Below are 17898 nucleotides of genomic sequence, written 5' to 3' on the forward strand. Positions count from 1 at the left end.
AGGGCAAATACGACTCAGCTGTTGGCGAAGCCGACGGTTTCTACCCCCTATCGGGCAGATACACACTATCTGGGCCTAAAACGACGTGATTGTGCTGGGCTGGGTTGTCTTTTGGAATAACAAGAGATTTGGAAACTCTCAATCGGCAACCTCGTGGTCAGGAATATATTACCCGGACGAAGACATTATCCGGACACAGTGGATGCTGACAAGCTACGAAAACTGCCAGGAGTACAGAAATGCAACCACGATCAATCATGACGAATTCAGACGAGCTTAATAACTGTTCGTGTATAAGATATTAGACTTTGTGAATTATGTTAACGAAATTTATAACCGCTTACGATTGAGACGCAAAACAGAACTTCATTCGCTGTGTAAAAAGGCCTTTTAACTAATTCATTTTACATGTAACCATATATTAATCCTCGATTTGTTCAAAAAACTTCATAAATTGGGCGATCTTATAAAACAAACATTTATTTAATACGTTTTGTTTAAATATGTTTGCTATATCTTGTAATCTTGCAAATAGAAATTATGACAAGATCCTATTTAAAAAACAAAGCAATTTAAGAAAAAAAATCAAGACCGTCACGGTTATTTTTATTTATAAATAACGCTTATGCACATTTTGTTTCGTACATAAACAGAAGCAAAAGAACGCGTTTAAAGCCCGAGTCTACATTGGATAAATGAATAAAAATGTTATATAAATATATTGATAAGGAACCAGGCATTTTGTATTTGTATGATCATGATAAATAATTGATCATGATTGAATAATATATTATTCTTACAAGAGATAAATAAGGAAAATAACTGATTACAAGATTGCAATGAGGTTCATAGATCCTAATATATAAAAAAGCAACAACAAAAACAACAACAACAACAAAAATACACACCCTCCTAAACTATCTTTTTTAATACCTAATGTACAAACAAAAACTACATGTCAAGCAAATAATGTTATGCTTATTTACATAAAAAGATTAAATTGCTCATTACAGGTCCAAAATTGTAATTAATGAATGTTTATAGGTCATGAAACACTATATCATACACATATAATTTGTTTACATTTATAACAGGGCAGAAATAAAAAACCAACTACCCCCCCCCCCCAAAAAAAAAAAAAACAAAAAAAAAACAACAAACAAACAAACAAAACAAACCCCAAACAAAACCAAAAACAAACAAATAGTGATAATACAGTCTATGATGATAACATAATAAATAAAAAAGTTCCATGCTAGTTCCAAAAATAAAACCAATTTTATAACTAAATTTGTTCATAACATTATACACAAAAACATGCAAGGTATACACTATATTCTCATATTTAATAAATAATACTCAAAAAATAAAACCAACGTTGTTTATATACACAAAATATTCGAGACAACGATCTTTCTATCATATTCAAATTCCAAAACTATTTAGTAAGTTTAATTGTAAAAATATATCAGGCGAAAGCAAATATTTGAGATTAAATTGTCAATTACTTAATTTTTCATAGACGTGATCTGATTCTGTTTCTCTTTGGATTGAGCCAGTGACATTAATGTATGTTGGATCTTCTTGTTCTTGTGTCGTGGTAGATGTGATGTTTGACAGTTCTGTTGACGCACTTGTACCTTAGCAGATGCAAAAAAATTGTTAAGATATAGATTGTCTACATTTGCGGCATTTTTATAATATATTAAATAGAATACAAATATTGCCATACATAATAGTCAAAAAGTTATTTTCGAAGCTTTAACTGTAAAAATTTGTTTGTACCTGCGGATTAGCTGGGAAACCCCAAATATTCTTAATTCCGGAGTAAATATATTGTGTAACTAGGTGAACGCACTTTAAATTGTTTTCTTCAAACAAAACTTCAATAATGATTTTTAAAGAAAAATGTACAGTAATTATTAGGATTGTATTATAAAAACTAGCAAAGTGCTTCCATAAAATACACATAAACAACGTATTTAAGTTTTGATGTGATTCGTAATGCAAATGGCTTAAATAATGTACTGAACAAGATATTTATCATCATCTTACAAATTTTACCTTTCGATTCTTTCTGCTCCTTTCGATATTTCTTGCGCAACAATCTACAATAAAATAAAAATAAAAATAAGCAAACAAATAATATAAGAAAATAGCAAGCAAGTTGTAAGTATTCAGACTATCATCAACATTATAATTTTTGTCTTTTCTCGTCACTCATCTCGTTTAAGCATGTTTAAAATCTCAACTTTATTGCCCGTATTTACTTTTCTTACACACAGTCAGGTAGTATCAAATTGAATTATAAAATACACAGTCACGTTAATGTTCTTTTTGAATTCCTTTCCCCCAGAAAATTCTGCTGTCAATTTTTGTTTTACTATAACAATTATATATAGACATTTTAAAACAATAAAGCATAATTACATATATATTGCAGCAGCGTATGTTGCAACGAAGACAACAATCGTAAAAATACAAACAACAACAGACACTACTACGGTGACCCCGTGTATTCCTTCTTGTGAAAGTTCGCTAGCGTCTGAAACAAACATATTCCGAATATGTTTTAAGAAATATCAAGGGAATTATTAAATTATTATGATGGAATTTAAATAATACTTTTCTGTTACAAATATACCAATACAATAATCTAAACATGTGTATAAAAATGAGAAAATGTTTAATTCTAAGAATAAAAACTGATAAAACGAATGAAAGATAACACGTTTTATTGTTTATGAATTATTTCATTACATATTCACGTGTTTCAAATTAAATGCAATTATTAACATACTCGTTTATCTATAAATGTCTAATCTTTATTATGAAGTTCTCATATTTACCTCACAAATAAGATAGTTACGAGGCGCATCAAATATTACTCGGTATAAAAGTATAATTTCTTATTTGTTTGATATTTTCATAATATAGATAAAACAGGATTTGCCATAAATGCTCAATACTCTTAAAACACAAAAATGTACAAAGCAAAAGTTACACGTTTTTGGTGATTTGGAATAAACTAATGTTAATCACACATCGCGATCTGATTTACAAAATGACGTTAACAACGCAAGTCATCATTTATCGAAGTATTGACCAGTCTTCTCGAAATACTTTCACAGTTGCCAAACACATGTATGTAACATATCTTTATACAACTCCGATATATTTCTGGTAAAGATTGATCTCGTCGGGCAGCGCATATGCTTTTAGGATTGTCAAATTTCAAATTGCGTAAGGTCAACTTAAATGTCTTAAAGATACAGAAATCTAACGGCACTAATCATTTATGAGTTTATCATTTTTGTCTTAATCTTTCCGAATCACCCTTTAGTGTCTATCTGACGTCACTAAAATGCATTTGTTGCTAGTGTAACATCATTCTGCCCATATTGAACTTTATACCTACGTCCGTAAATTTCGTCGTGGGTTTGTTTAGCTTTACGCAAAATTTAATATAAGTGCGTTGCTCAGCTTAATTGAACCTCGACGTTTGTTACAGTTTTTGTTTTTGTGGAATATTTTTACACTCTAAGACATATTTAACGTTAAAAATCTGCCCGTACAAACAATTGACTTTACGTAATATCTTCATGTCATTGAAGACTAGAGATAAAAAGCTAAACGTCCACTTTACGATTCAGAATTTGCATTGTTGCGTCGTAGGGTAACACATGAGGTAGTTTAAACACAAGGAATCAATATTTTGACGCATCTAAACCGAATGTTATTGATTCAAAACATAATATTCTGCCAAAAATAATAAATGTCTGTAAATGCTTCAATAACATATGCATGTATCTGTGTATTTTTGAAAGGCTCTCGTAAGACAACAATTTATATATGTAGGGTGGTTGTGATATATGTGCAAAACATATACCAAATGTAAAGGTAATTGAAGGAAGTAAATTTCTTATTAAAAGTATACTTAAAAAATATATGAAGAAATACTTGTAATGACCGGGCAAGAATATGAGCATGCTCCAGTACTAATGCTGCAACAGGGGCATCCATCCCTACACATGTTCTGACAAAGTAATCCCCATCGCCCTAAGGGACATTCACTACAATATCCGGTATCTTTATTGCAATGAAGGCATTTATCAGTCTTGCAAGTATATTTACAGTTGAGACCCCAAAAACCTGGTTGGCACACTGAGCATAATCCATTGGTTAAAGAGCATTGTTCACATTTCGAGTCGTTACATACATTGGAACAATCGTGACCCCAATATCTGTTTTCACATCTTGAGCAATAACCAGTATGTTTGTTACAACCCCATGAGCAAGATGTGTTGCACACATTTTCACAAAACTTTCCCCATCTGTTAAAATCACACTCTATACACTTGCCGGACCCAATATAGCAGCCAACAGAGCGACACGACCGATTACATTTATTTCACAAAATGATCCCCACAATCCAGGTTTGCAAGCAACGCACAACCCATTGACTTTACTACAACTTGAACAATTTTGATTGCATGTTTTGTTACACCTGTCTCCCCAATATTTGCTATTTCTCCTTCCACACGTTGAATACAAACAACCTTGACCACACGACTCGGTACAAAGGTTGCCCCAAAGTCCATCCTTGCAGTAGGTACACTTTCCATTATTTCTATCGCAACCTAAAGAGGAACAACCATTACTACAAGTTTCATTACAATAAGCACCCCAGTGTCCATTTATGCAACTATTACAGTGACCATTGTTTATATTGCAGCTTAATGAGGAACAACCGTGACTACATGTTTCATTACAAAATAAACCCCAGAGCCCAAGCTTACAGTCGCCACACAGTCCGTTCGATCTATTACAGCTGGATGAGGAACAGTTGTATATGCAGGTTTCGTTACAATTAGCTCCCCATAGTCCGGGCCTGCAGTTGCTACAATTTCCGTTGCTTTTATCACAGCCGGATGAACAATCGTCGCTGCAAATCAAGTTACAATTATCTCCCCAATACTGGCTTTTGCAAGAACTACAATATCCATTACTTTGTCTACATGATGAGTATGAACACCCTTCGCCGCAAGTATTTTGACAATATTCGCCCCAAAAAACAGACTTGCAACTGCTACTACACTTTCCATTGTTTATATTACAGCTTAAGGAAGAACAACCCTGCATACAAATTTTATTACAAAATTCACTCCAGAATCCGGATTTACATCTACTGCAATGGCCGTTGCTTCTATTGCAGCTTATCGAAGAACAACCTTTGCTGCTGCAGGTTTCATTACACAATAAGCCCCAGAGCCCGGACTTGCAACTACTACACTGTCCGTTTGACCTAATACAGCTTAATGAGGAACAGTTGTACATGCAGGTTTCGTTACATTTAGCTCCCCATAGTCCGGCATCACAATAGCTACAATTTCCACTGCTTTTATCACAGCGGGATGCACAATTTTGACTGCATCTATGTTCACAAAACGTTCCCCAGAAACCAGATTTACAAACATAACATTTATGATAATTCACATTACATGAGAACGAACTGCAGTTTCCAAGATTACAAAGTATTGAGCAGTTTTGTCCTGCAAATCCGGATTGACATGAATAACATCTTCCATCACTCCTTCCACACTTATCTGATGTACAGTTTCCACATGTGTTCTGACAGTTTCCCCCCCAAAATCCGGATTTACACACTTGACATTTTCCTGATTTGATACTACAAATATCACAATTCAGGTCAGAACATTTGTTGCCACAAGAAATGTTCCAATAACCGGGTTTACATATCCGACAATCACCTGTTAACCTGTCACAAATGTCTCAATTCGGAACACATGTTTTCTCACAAGTTTCTCCCCATTCACCATAATTACATAAAGTGCATGCACCAGTCGTTTGTTGACATTTCTTACATTTAATATAACATGTATTGTTGCACAACTTACCATACGAACCATCGGCACAAGAATAACAACTTCCATCGTGTTTGTAACAGTTTGCAGAGCTACAATTTGCCGGACAGTCTTTATAACAACGAGTATCCCAATAGCCACTGTAGCAATAAAGGCATGCTCCTGTTTCCTCATTACATGATCCTCCACAATTTGTCTCACAAAATTCTTGGCAGTCACTTCCCCAGTAGCGATGTGGACATGTACTGCCGACAATTTTGCCTTTTATAGTAAAAAAGATTGCTTTGACTCGCTGTACGAGTATTGTAAATAAATATTATCTTCATAAAGACTACATTATTTACTTTTACAAAATATAACGATTAATAAAATTTAAATACAAGAAAACAAGTTTGTTTGGAAATCAACAAAGAATAGTGATGGGTTTTTACTTGTATTTAGTTTTGATAAAATTTATTGAAACTATTATTAGCATTTAAGTTTACTAGTAAATCAATTGTTTGACTGACTTTAACACTATTTCGTTCTTTATATGTTTTCCAAAATATAAAATATTTCATGAATGATTGATATGAATGACATAAATGAATATTTTATGACGTCATATATTGTTTTTTGTTATCATGATCAAATAAATGACAGTACTATATTTAACGAATTTAATATGGAAAAAAACTATTATATAGATTTGAGTGCTATCTTTACTTAAAGAAATACGTATCTTAATGAGTCTGCTTTTTCAAACATGTCACCCTATCAATTTAAATTAAAGTGTATTTGACATGGTGCATAAATTCTGTTAATGTGTTTACGAAAACATTTGGAGAAGTATCCTAGTTTATTCAGGTTTTATAATTTCCACTTAAAAATAAATGTAAAAATATAATAATTAAAAGAATATATTAGGATTATCATAATTAAATCTCTGCACATCCCAATTTATGATGCAATTGATATCGAGTATGTAATAATCTCTTTATATTTTATCAAGACACATTAAACCCAAAAGCGTTGGAGTATTTGTATGTAAAGATTAATTTAAATTCCAAAATATATACATAAATGCGCAGCAAAATATTTACATATTAAACGGTAGAAACATGTCCAGTATCAATATTGAATCTTTAGAGGAGAAAGGCGTTTCTTTTTCCTTTTTAACCATGAATTTGCCATCGGTCTATATTTTATTTCAATGTATTCCAGTTTGAGTTTCTTTTAATACCACAGGTTCAGCAGACTACGCATACTATTTTATACATGATTATTATTTATATGTTTTGCATTTATTTATTCACTTAAAACTCCGCATATTATAAACAATTGTAATTAATATGATTTACTTAAAACTCCGCATATTATAAATTGTTATAATTTATATGATTTACATTTATTTATTCACTTAAAACATCGCATATTATAAATTAACATACTTTATATGATTTCCATCTATTAATTAATTCCCTTAAAACTCTGCATGTTATCTTATAAATTATTATGATTTATATGATTTCCATTTATAAGTTCACTGGTGTTATTAGCTTTTTATCATAGCTTTTTTAGCCGGCAGACACATTCACAGTACTGATAAACAGGTATTCTTTTAACAAGTTTACTGAACAAGAAATCAATTATTTCAGACAAATCATAAAATATCTCCTAAATTTCTCTCAAGTATCTTAATGCTTAAACAGTACAAAAATACGTTTAAATCTTACTCACCGGAAAGCCATATTATTGAAAATAAAAATATATAGACAATATGCATTTTATATTATTTAGTATCACTGATTCCTCTTAAAAAATCGTTGCATCCTCTGCTGTCATTTCGAATCCTCATTCAGTAGTTTTGAACACTTTGTCTTGTTCCCTGCCAACTTTACTCCGATTAATGAAAACAGGGGCAGGTAATCCAGAATTTTGAATACTTAGCATCTCAATCTGCGTTCCTAACTTCCTTGTCGTTCAGTTAGAAAAGACCAAACACGATGCTTATGTATTGAGAGTTAATCAAGTGTTTTAAAAATTTTGGCTACCCGACAAATGGAATGGAAAAACTGACATTCGCTTTATAAAACAGATTCTAATTATGATTGCGTTGTCAATGGATATTTCACGATATGTAGTTAAGATGCACACACATCGTTTTTATATTCATTGCAAAATAGGAAGACATGAAGTTGTTGCCAAATTGGTCTTATTGACCCAGTATTTACATCAAAATACAGCCAATGTCACTTAGCTCCGCCCTTGAAAGAACTCAAAACTTTAATCAGTATTTTGCTATTTTCCCTTTGGACTATTGACTTCTTTATTTACTTAAAAAAAGTAAAAACAATGAAACTTGAATAAGAAATTAGTATGAAGCTTTATTAGAATATTAGTTTACACAGACATTTAGCATTTGACTTCGTACACTTCCTTAGAATTTGAAATGTCTCACTAACTGACTGACTGACTGATCGGCTCACACTCACTCACTCACTCACTCACTCACTCACTCACTCACTCACTCACTCACTCACGTTAAAACGGTTTAAATTTTCAGCATGATAAACATTGCAAAATCTTAACATTTATTTGTTTTTTTGTCGGACAAGACATGTATTAATCATGTAGTTCCATATAAATGTACGAGCCTGTGGTGAAATGATATCTTTTGATGATTTTTTATTTCAAAAACGTCCAAACTACAATGTGTGGGATGGTAGCTTTAAAGCTACTCTCTCCAAAACATCAACATATTGTTTGCAGTTAATACATTTGCATACAAGTTAAATATGCATTTGCCCCAAATCATTGTGACCTAATGGTTGTTATGTTTCACTTGACATAGATATAAACAACCCTATTAACACTTCCGTTACTATGTAGCGAGTAGGACAGCTTGAGAAAGGTAGACTTTACTATCTGAATGTCAATTTTAAATCAGGTTATAAAGATATTTACTTCCTATTTGTCTCTTTTTTATAGTCATAATTTTCAATGATATATTATGCAGTAGTTGATTGCAGGAAAAAAATCTTACCTTACTCCAGTTAACGGGTGCGTTTATGATTTAATAAACGTTGGAGAAATATTTTATTAGATGCTGTTTCAATTGACAATACATGTATTAATCATCTTGTTCCATATAAATGTACGAGCCGAGCCTGTGGGGAAATTTTCCTTTTTCAAAACGCCAAAACAACAATGTGTGGGATAGTAGCTTTAAACAATAATATAAAGGTTATTTGTAAATTATGTTTGCCTTTTTTTAAATGAACAAAAGTCATTCATTTTTAAAGCATGATGTGCCATACATTAACTTGTAAGGGTTAAGGATTTATAGTTCAGTCTACTTTGAATATTTGATTTTAAATTCTTTTAATACGATTAAAAAACGATTAAATATTATTTTTAGTTTGTCCCAGAGTTTTATAATGTCCGTCAGATATATAACTATTTTTACTTCCTGTAAAATGCTTCAGAAATCGATCAAAATGCTTATCTAATTCAAGTTTAAAAGATTCACTTTAATCTTTAACATCAAGGATAAATGTATTGTATAAAGAAGATGTTTAATCTCCAACAAATACCTTTTAATTTTTATTTTACCTTTCATGATACCGGTTTATTATATACTTATAAATGAAATATTGAATACAAAATGCCTATATTCATTTCACCGTATTTTCACTGTAAAAATGTATTTTTCAATGAAGTGGAACATATTTACACAAAATTTAAGGGAATTGTCTTATTCATCAATGTTTATAGTTCCTGATACAATATACCAAACCTAAGTATGGTGCCGGCGTGGCCGAGTGGTAAACGCGTCGGACTAGTAATCTAAGGATTGCTGACCGCGTGGGTTCAAACCCCGTCAGGGAAAGGCCGCTGTTTCCTTGAGCAAGAAACTTTACGATCATTGCTTAGTACTTGTTGGTTCATGGAACGGATTGGAGAGTGTAGCTTCTAACACAATCTAACTAAAATAATTTTGTATAAACTAAAACAAAGTTTATCGTTCCTGAATCAATATACAATACAAATGTTAATAGTTCCTGAAGCAATATACCACACAAATGTTAACATTTCCTGAAACCAATGTTTATATTTCCTGAAGCAATATACCTAAGCAATGTTTATAGTTTCTGAAACAATATACCAAATCGATGTTTATAGTTACTGAAACAATGTATAATACATATATTTTTAAAAATATAATAAACAAAGAATGATAACACAGTCTATGATGATAACGTAAACAAGTAAATAAAAATAAGTTCCTTGCATGTTCCTAAAAATAAAACCAATTTTATAACCAAATTTGTTCATAATATCCTTCACAAAAATATTCAAAGTATACAATCTTTCTACCATATTTAATAAATAATACTCAAACAATTGTATATATATATACAAAAAGATATTCAAACAATACAACCCTCTATCATATTCAAATTCTAAAACTATTCAGTAAATTAAATTGTAAAATTTATCAGATGGGAACAATTTTTTTTGAGATTAAATTGTCATTTACTTAATATTTCATAGACGTGATCAGATGATGTTTCTCTTTGGATTGAGCCAGTGGCATTAATGTATATTGGATCTTCTTGTTCTTGTGTCGTGGTAGATGTGATGTTTGACATTTCCGTTGACGCACTTGTACCTTAGCAAATACAAAATATGAAAATAAATAGACAAGCTATGTTTTGCTGCATTCTATAAGTACATTTCAAATACGGACATACATAACAAGGTGCTTTAAAGAATCGTTTGATACCTCGAATGCCCTATTTCAACTTCTTTTAAATGACAGTAATCGTGTATGTGAACGTACTGTAAAGTGTTTTTATTCAAAGAAAAGTTCAATGATGAAATTTAAAGAAAAATATTCAGTAACTACTAGGATTGTATTGTAAAAACTAACATAATCTTATTTCTGAACACACAAAAATAAAACTTAGTATAGGAGTGATTCCGATGTGATGATTCGTAATGCCGATAGCTTAAAAAATGCACCGATCAATATATTTATCAGCATCATACAAGTTTTTACCTTCCTTTTCTTTCTGCTCCTTTTGATTTTTCCTTATCCGCAACAATCTACAACAAACAATCAAACAAACAAACAAACAAACAATAGAACAAACAACAGAACCAAAAATAACAACCAAAAAAGAAAAAAAAAACAAAAGAAAAAACAAAAACAAAAAAAACAAACAAGAACAAAAAGCTAGCTAGTTTAAATTATGCAGACTGTCATCAACGCTTCTTTTTGATATATCGACACTTATCTCATTTAAGCATGTTTAAAATCTCAACTTTATTGTCCGTATTTATTTTACTTTCACACAGTCAGGTAGTATCAAATTGAATTATAAAATACACACGTAAATATTCTATTAAAATTCCTTTCCCCCAGAAAATTCTGCTGTCAAATTTTGTTTTACTATAACAGTTGTATATAGACATATCAATACAATAAAGCATAATTACATATATTTTGCGGCAGCGAATATTGCAACAATGGCTGCAATCGTAAAGATACAAACAGCAACAGACACTCCTACGGTGACCCCATGTATCCCTTCTTGTGAAAGTTCGCCAGCGTCTGAAACAAACATACTCCGAATATATTTCAAGAACAACCCAAAAATTTATAAAATAGATAAGAATAAATTAAAAGCATTTATTTTTGTTACAAGTATACAAATAAAAAAATTAAAACATACATAGTGTAGTAAGTAAATGTAAGTATTTATGTCAAAAACTATTAAAACGAATGAAATATATCACGCTTAAGTGTTTAAGTATTATTTCATTAAATATTCATGTGTATCAAACAAAATATAAACATTTATCTTCTTGTATTAGTTTGGATGTTGACCGATGAATGTGTGATATTTAATAAGAAGTTGTCATCAAAGTTGCCATTGTGTTACCACAAAGGTTAGGTAGTTACGAGGGCCCATCAAAAATTATGAGGACAAAAGCATTGTTTCTTATTCATTTTCTTAAACATGTATAATGATAATAGATAAAACGGTGTCCGGCATAGATGTTTAATATTCGCACAACAACAAAAAAGGAGAAACAATTTTGGTGATTCAGACTAACAAAATGACGTCAACAACGTCAAGCAATTAACATTTCTCGAAGTATGCCCAGGCCTTCTCGATACACTTCCAGTGCTGCGGAAGACGTGTATGGAACATATTTTTATACAACTCTTATGTATTTTTGTTTAAAAAAGATCTCGTTGGCAGCGCACATGCTTTTTAGCGTCAATTTCAAATTGTGCTCGGTCGGCTTAAAAGTCGGGAAGGTACAGAAATCTACCAGCACTTATCATAAACGAGTTACTTATTTTTGTCTTCACCTTTCCGTAATCACCTTTCAGCGTCTATCTGACGTTACTATAATGGTTTTGCCCATTCTACCCATATTGGACGTTAAACCAACATTGTACATCCGCACCATCATCTTCATGCTCCTCGCTGTGGATTTGTTAAGTTTACGCCAAAAATGATATTAGAACGTTGCGCCGTCAAATTGATTTTCGTCATTTGTTAAAGATTTTTTGTGGACTATTTCCACCACTTGACATAATACAAGAGGGATGAATTGAATTTACGTAACTCTATATCTACACGTCATTTAAGCCGATTTCTCTAAAAACATTTACGATAATATAGATTTAAGCTAAGCTTCTATTTTCCGATTCAATATTTCAAATTTAGTATTGCATCGTAGAGTTACACATGAGGTAGTGTCAACACAGGAAATAAATATTTGACGCATCTGAACCGAATATTGATTTATAAAGAAATATAGGCCTAAAAATGTAAGCTGATTGAGTATGTTAATATTTAAATTAGATATGCATGTGTCTGCGTATTTTTGAAAAGCTTTCGTACTACAACATTTAAAAAGATAGGGTACTTGTTATATCTGCGCAAAAACATAAGTCACAATGTAAAATCAATTAAAGTATTTTTGTAGAGGTATACTTAAAAACTAGAAAGAAGAAATACCTGGTATGGCGGGGCAAGAATATGAGCATGCTCCAGTACTAATGCTGCAACAGGGGCATCCATCCTTGCACATGTTCTGGCAAAGTATTCCCCATCGTCCTAAGGGACATTTACTGCAATATCCGGTAGCTTTATTGCAATAAAGGCATTTATCAGATTTGCACGTAGACTTACAGTTGAGGCCCCAAAAACCCCATTGGCACACTGAACATAATCCATTCGTTAAAGAGCATTGTTCACATTTCGAGTCGTTACATACATTGGAACAATCATGACCCCAATATCTGTTTGCACATCTTAAGCAATAACCAGTATGTCTGTTACAACCCCACGAGCAAGATGTACTACAAACATTTTCACAAAACCTTCCCCATCTGTTGAAATCACATTCCATACATTCGCCGGACTCAATATGGCAGCCAAGAGATCGACACGACCGATAACATTCGTTTTCACAATATGGTCCCCACAGTCCATCATTGCACCTGCTGCACTTTCCATTATTTCTATCGCAGCTTAAAGAAGAACACCCATTACTACATGTTTCATTGCAATAAGCACCCCAGAGTCCATCTATGCAACTATTACAGTGACCATTGTTTCTATTGCAGCTTACCGAATAACAACCTTTGCTGCAAGTTTCATTACACAATAAGCCCCAGAGCCCGGACTTGCAACTACTACACTGTCCGTTTGATCTTATACAGCTTGATGAGGAACAGTTGTACATGCAGGTTTCGGTACAATTTCCTCCCCATAGTCCGGCTCGGCAGTCTCTGCAATTCCCGTTGCTTTTATCACAACTTGATGAACAATTTTCGCTGCAAGTCAAGTTACAATTATTTCCCCAATACCTGCTTTTGCAAGAACTGCAATATCCATTACTTTGTTTACATGATGAGTATGAGCACCCTTCGCCGCAAGTATCCTGACAATATTCGCCCCAAAGTCCATGCTTGCAACTGCTACTACACATTCCATCGTTTCTATTACAGCTTAAGGAAGAACAACCCTGCATACAAGTTTCATTACAAAATTCACCCCAGAATCCGGATTTACAACTACTGCAGTGGCCATTGCTTCTATTGCAACTTATCGAATAACAACCTTTGCTGCAGGTTTTATTACATAATAAGCCCCAGAGCCCGGACTTGCAACTACTACACTGTCCGTTTGATCTTATACAGCTTGATGAGGAACAGTTGTATATGCAGGTTTCGGTACAATTAGCTCCCCATAGTCCGGCCCCGCAGTTGCTACAATTCCCGTTGCTTTTATCACAGCTGGATGAACAATTGTCGCTGCAAGTCAAGTTACAGTTATCTCCCCAATACCTGCTTTTGCAAGAACTGCAATATCCATTACTTTGTTTACATGATGGGTATGAGCACCCTTCGCCGCAAGTATCTTGACAATATTCGCCCCAAAGTCCATGCTTGCAACTGCTACTACACTTTCCATCGTTTCTATTACAGCTTAAGGAAGAACAACCCTGCATGCAAGTTTCATTACAAAATTCACCCCAGAATCCGGATTTACAACTACTACAGTGGCCATTGCTTCTATTGCAACTTATCGGAGAACAACCGTTGCTGCAGGTTTCATTACACAATAAGCCCCAGAGCCCGGACTTGCAACTACTACACTGCCCGTTTGATCTAATACAACTTGATGAGGAACAGTTGTACATGCAGGTTTCGTTACAATTAGCTCCCCATAGTCCGGCATCACAAGAGCTACAATTTCCACTGCTTTTATCACAGCGGGATGCACAAATTTTGACTGCATCTATGTTCAACAAACGTTCCCCGAACCAGATTACAAACATAACATTTATGATAATTCACATTACATGAGAACGAAACTGCAATTTCCAAGATTACAAAGTATTGAGCAGTTTTGTCCTGCAAATCCGGATTGACATGAATAACATCTTCCATCACTCCTTCCACACTTATCTGATGTACAGTTCCCACATGATTTCTGACAGTCTTCGCCCCAAAATCCGGATTTACACACTTGACATGATCCTGATGAGATACTACAAATATCACAATTCAGGTCAGAACATTTGTTGCCACAAGAAATGTTCCAATAACCGGGCTTACATATCCGACAATCACCTGTTAACTTGTCACATATTTTGCAATTCGGAGCACATGTTTTCTCACAGGTGTCTCCCCATTCACCATCATTACATAAAGTGCATGCACCAGTCGTTTGATGACATTTCTTACATTTTATATAACACGCATTGTTGCACATCTTACCATACGAACCATCGGAACAAGAATAACAACTACCATCTTGTTTGGCACAATATCTAGAGCTACAATTTGCCGGACAATCTTTATGACAATGAGTATCCCAATAACCACTGTAACAACTAGAGCATGCTCCTGTGTTCTCATGACATGATCCTTGACAATTAGTTTCACATAATTCTTGGCAGTCACTTCCCCAGTAGCGATATGGACAAGTACTGACGACATTTTTGCCTTTTATAGTAAAAAAGTAAGCTTTAACATAAGAAAAGACCCATCTATGCTGTACGAGCATTGTAAATAAATATTATCTTCATGAGGAATACATTATTTACTTTTACAAAATATAACTATTTATAAAATTTAAATACAAGAAAACAAGTTTGTTTGGAAATCAACAAAGACTAGTGATTGATGTTTACTTGTATTTAATTTTGATAAAATATATTGAAGCTACTACAAGCATTTAAGTTTACTAGTAAATTAATTGTTTGACTGATTTTAACACTATTTCGTACTTAATATTTTTCCAAAATATAAAATATTTCACGTGCTATCAATGATTGATATGAATGGCATAAATGAATATTTTATGACGCTATATATTATTTTTTGTTATCATGATCAAATAAATGACAGAACTATATTTAACAAATTTCATATGGAAACTAACTATTATATAGAAATTTAGTGTTATCTTTACTTAAAGAAAAACATATCTTAATGAGCCTGCTTTTTCAAACATCTTACCCTATGAATTTAAATTAAATTTAAATTGACATGGTGCACACATTCTGTCACTAACGCTTTTACGAAAACATTTTGAAAAGTCTCCTATTCAGGTTTTATAATTTCCACATAAAAATAAATGTAAAAATATAATAATTAAAAGAATATATATATATCATAATAAAATCTCTGCACATCTCAAATTTATGATGCAATTGACGTCGAGTATGTAATAATCTCTTTAAAACATGTTTTAAATTCTTATCAAGACACATTAAACCAAAAAGAGTTGAAGTATTTGTAAGTAAAGATAAATTTTCATTCCGAAATATAAACGTAACTGCGCAGCAAAATATTTACATATTAAACGGTAAAAAAATGTTTAATATCAATATTGAATCATAAGAGGAGAAAGATGTTTCTTTAAACTTTTAACATTCCGTTTTAAATTGTAGTATAGAGAAACACCATGAATTTTGTCATCGGTTTATATTTTACTTTGAGTTTCCTTTAATTAAAACAATACCAAGTGTAGCCGCAGACTCCGCATATTATTTTATAAATTATCATAATTTATATGATTTACATTTATATATTCACTTTAAACTCCGCATATTATAAATTATTATAATTTATATAATTTCCATTTAGTTATTCACTTAAAACTCCGCATATTATAAATCATTATTATTTATAAGATTTCCATTTATTTATTCACTGGAGTTATTTGTCATAGTTTTTCTAACTTGGCAGATACATTCTTCATCAGCACTGATAAACAGGTAAATATTCAAACTAGTTAATTGACTATGGAATCAAGTATTTCAGATAAATCATAAAATATTTTCTACAAACTACAAAGTGATGATCACGGAGACATAGCACTGTATGAAAATAGTATAAATGTCAGCATAGGGCGAAAGAAAATGCAAAAATAGGAGAGACAAACATACAAAAATATTGCATAAAATCCGTATCACTTTGCTCAGACAACAATCACAAACCAACCAGAAAAAAGTTGTGATAATCCATTATTAAAAATGTTCCATATCAAAATATTCCAAAATTAACGCTTACTTTATTTTTCTTTGTTTAATGTTTTGTTTTTATTCGAGGCTACTAGACCTTACAATATATATTTAACATCCAAGAAAATATTTTCTTCTAAGTAAATTATCGGTAACAAAATAGTTTAAAGTAATACGCTCGGCTTAATTACAAAACTTGATTGATATTTACTTGTATATATCTTTAATTGTACCTTTTCCATTTTTCTCAAGTATCTTAATGCTTATACATTACAAAAATACGTTTAAATTTTACTCACCGGAAAGCCATAATATTGAAAATAAAAATATATAGGCAATATGCATCTTATAGTCTTTAATGTCACTAATTTTTCTTCTGCTGTCATTTCAAATCCGCATTCAGTAGTTGAACACTTTGCCTTGTTCCCTGCCAGCTACTATTAAATAATTGTAACAGGGACAGGTAATCATGATATTTGAATACAACGCATCTCAATTTGCGTTGCTAACTTCCTTGTCGTTCAGTTAGAAAAGACCCATACGATGTTTATGTATTTTGATTTGATCAAGTGTTTTGAAAATTTTGACTGCCGACAAATTGAATGGAAAACTGAAACTCGATTTAGAAAACAGATTCTAATTTTGATTACGTTGTCAATGGATATTTCACGATATAGTTAAGATGCACAAATGTCGATTTAAAAGAGAAATGAATGTATTTACTGCTAAGTACAGCAAATGTCACTTAGCACCGCCATTGAAAGAACTAAAAACTTGAATCAGATAATTATGAAATATAACGAAAAAGGTTCACAACACTGATACAGTATTTTGCTATTTCTCTTTGGACACTCACTCACTCACTCACTCACTCACTCACTCACTCACTCACTCACTCACTCACTCACTCACTCACTCACTCACTCACTCACTCACTCACTCACTCACTCACTCACTCACTCACTCACTC

At 32.3% G+C, this 17898-nt stretch overlaps 1 protein-coding gene and 1 pseudogene across 1 annotated transcript; both read right to left on the bottom strand.

Annotated features, from left to right (window-relative positions):
- Positions 1-1154: 1154 nt before the first annotated feature.
- Positions 1155-14735, bottom strand: LOC132741921 (cell death abnormality protein 1-like; annotated as a pseudogene).
- Positions 14732-17430, bottom strand: LOC132741927 (scavenger receptor class F member 2-like). Its single transcript, XM_060730195.1, has 2 exons — positions 17228-17430; positions 14732-15405 (listed from the first exon to the last, which is right to left on the bottom strand). The coding sequence occupies exons 1-2, from the start codon at positions 17271-17273 to the stop codon at positions 14756-14758; spliced, it is 696 nt and encodes a 231-aa protein (XP_060586178.1). The 5' UTR covers positions 17274-17430; the 3' UTR covers positions 14732-14755.
- Positions 17431-17898: the final 468 nt, after the last annotated feature.

Source organism: Ruditapes philippinarum, unplaced genomic scaffold (genome assembly GCF_026571515.1).
Source record: "Ruditapes philippinarum isolate M1 unplaced genomic scaffold, ASM2657151v2 ctg408_1_1_1_1, whole genome shotgun sequence".
Taxonomy (NCBI): Eukaryota; Metazoa; Mollusca; class Bivalvia; order Venerida; family Veneridae; genus Ruditapes; species Ruditapes philippinarum.

Coding starts and splice junctions, on each gene's coding strand:
- LOC132741927 (XM_060730195.1), bottom strand. CDS start 17,273: ATGCATATTGCCTATATATTTTTATTTTCAATATTATGGCTTTCCG. Junction 15,406..17,227: donor TTCAATATTATGGCTTTCCG/GTGAGTAAAATT, acceptor TTACTATAAAAG/GCAAAAATGTCGTCAGTACT.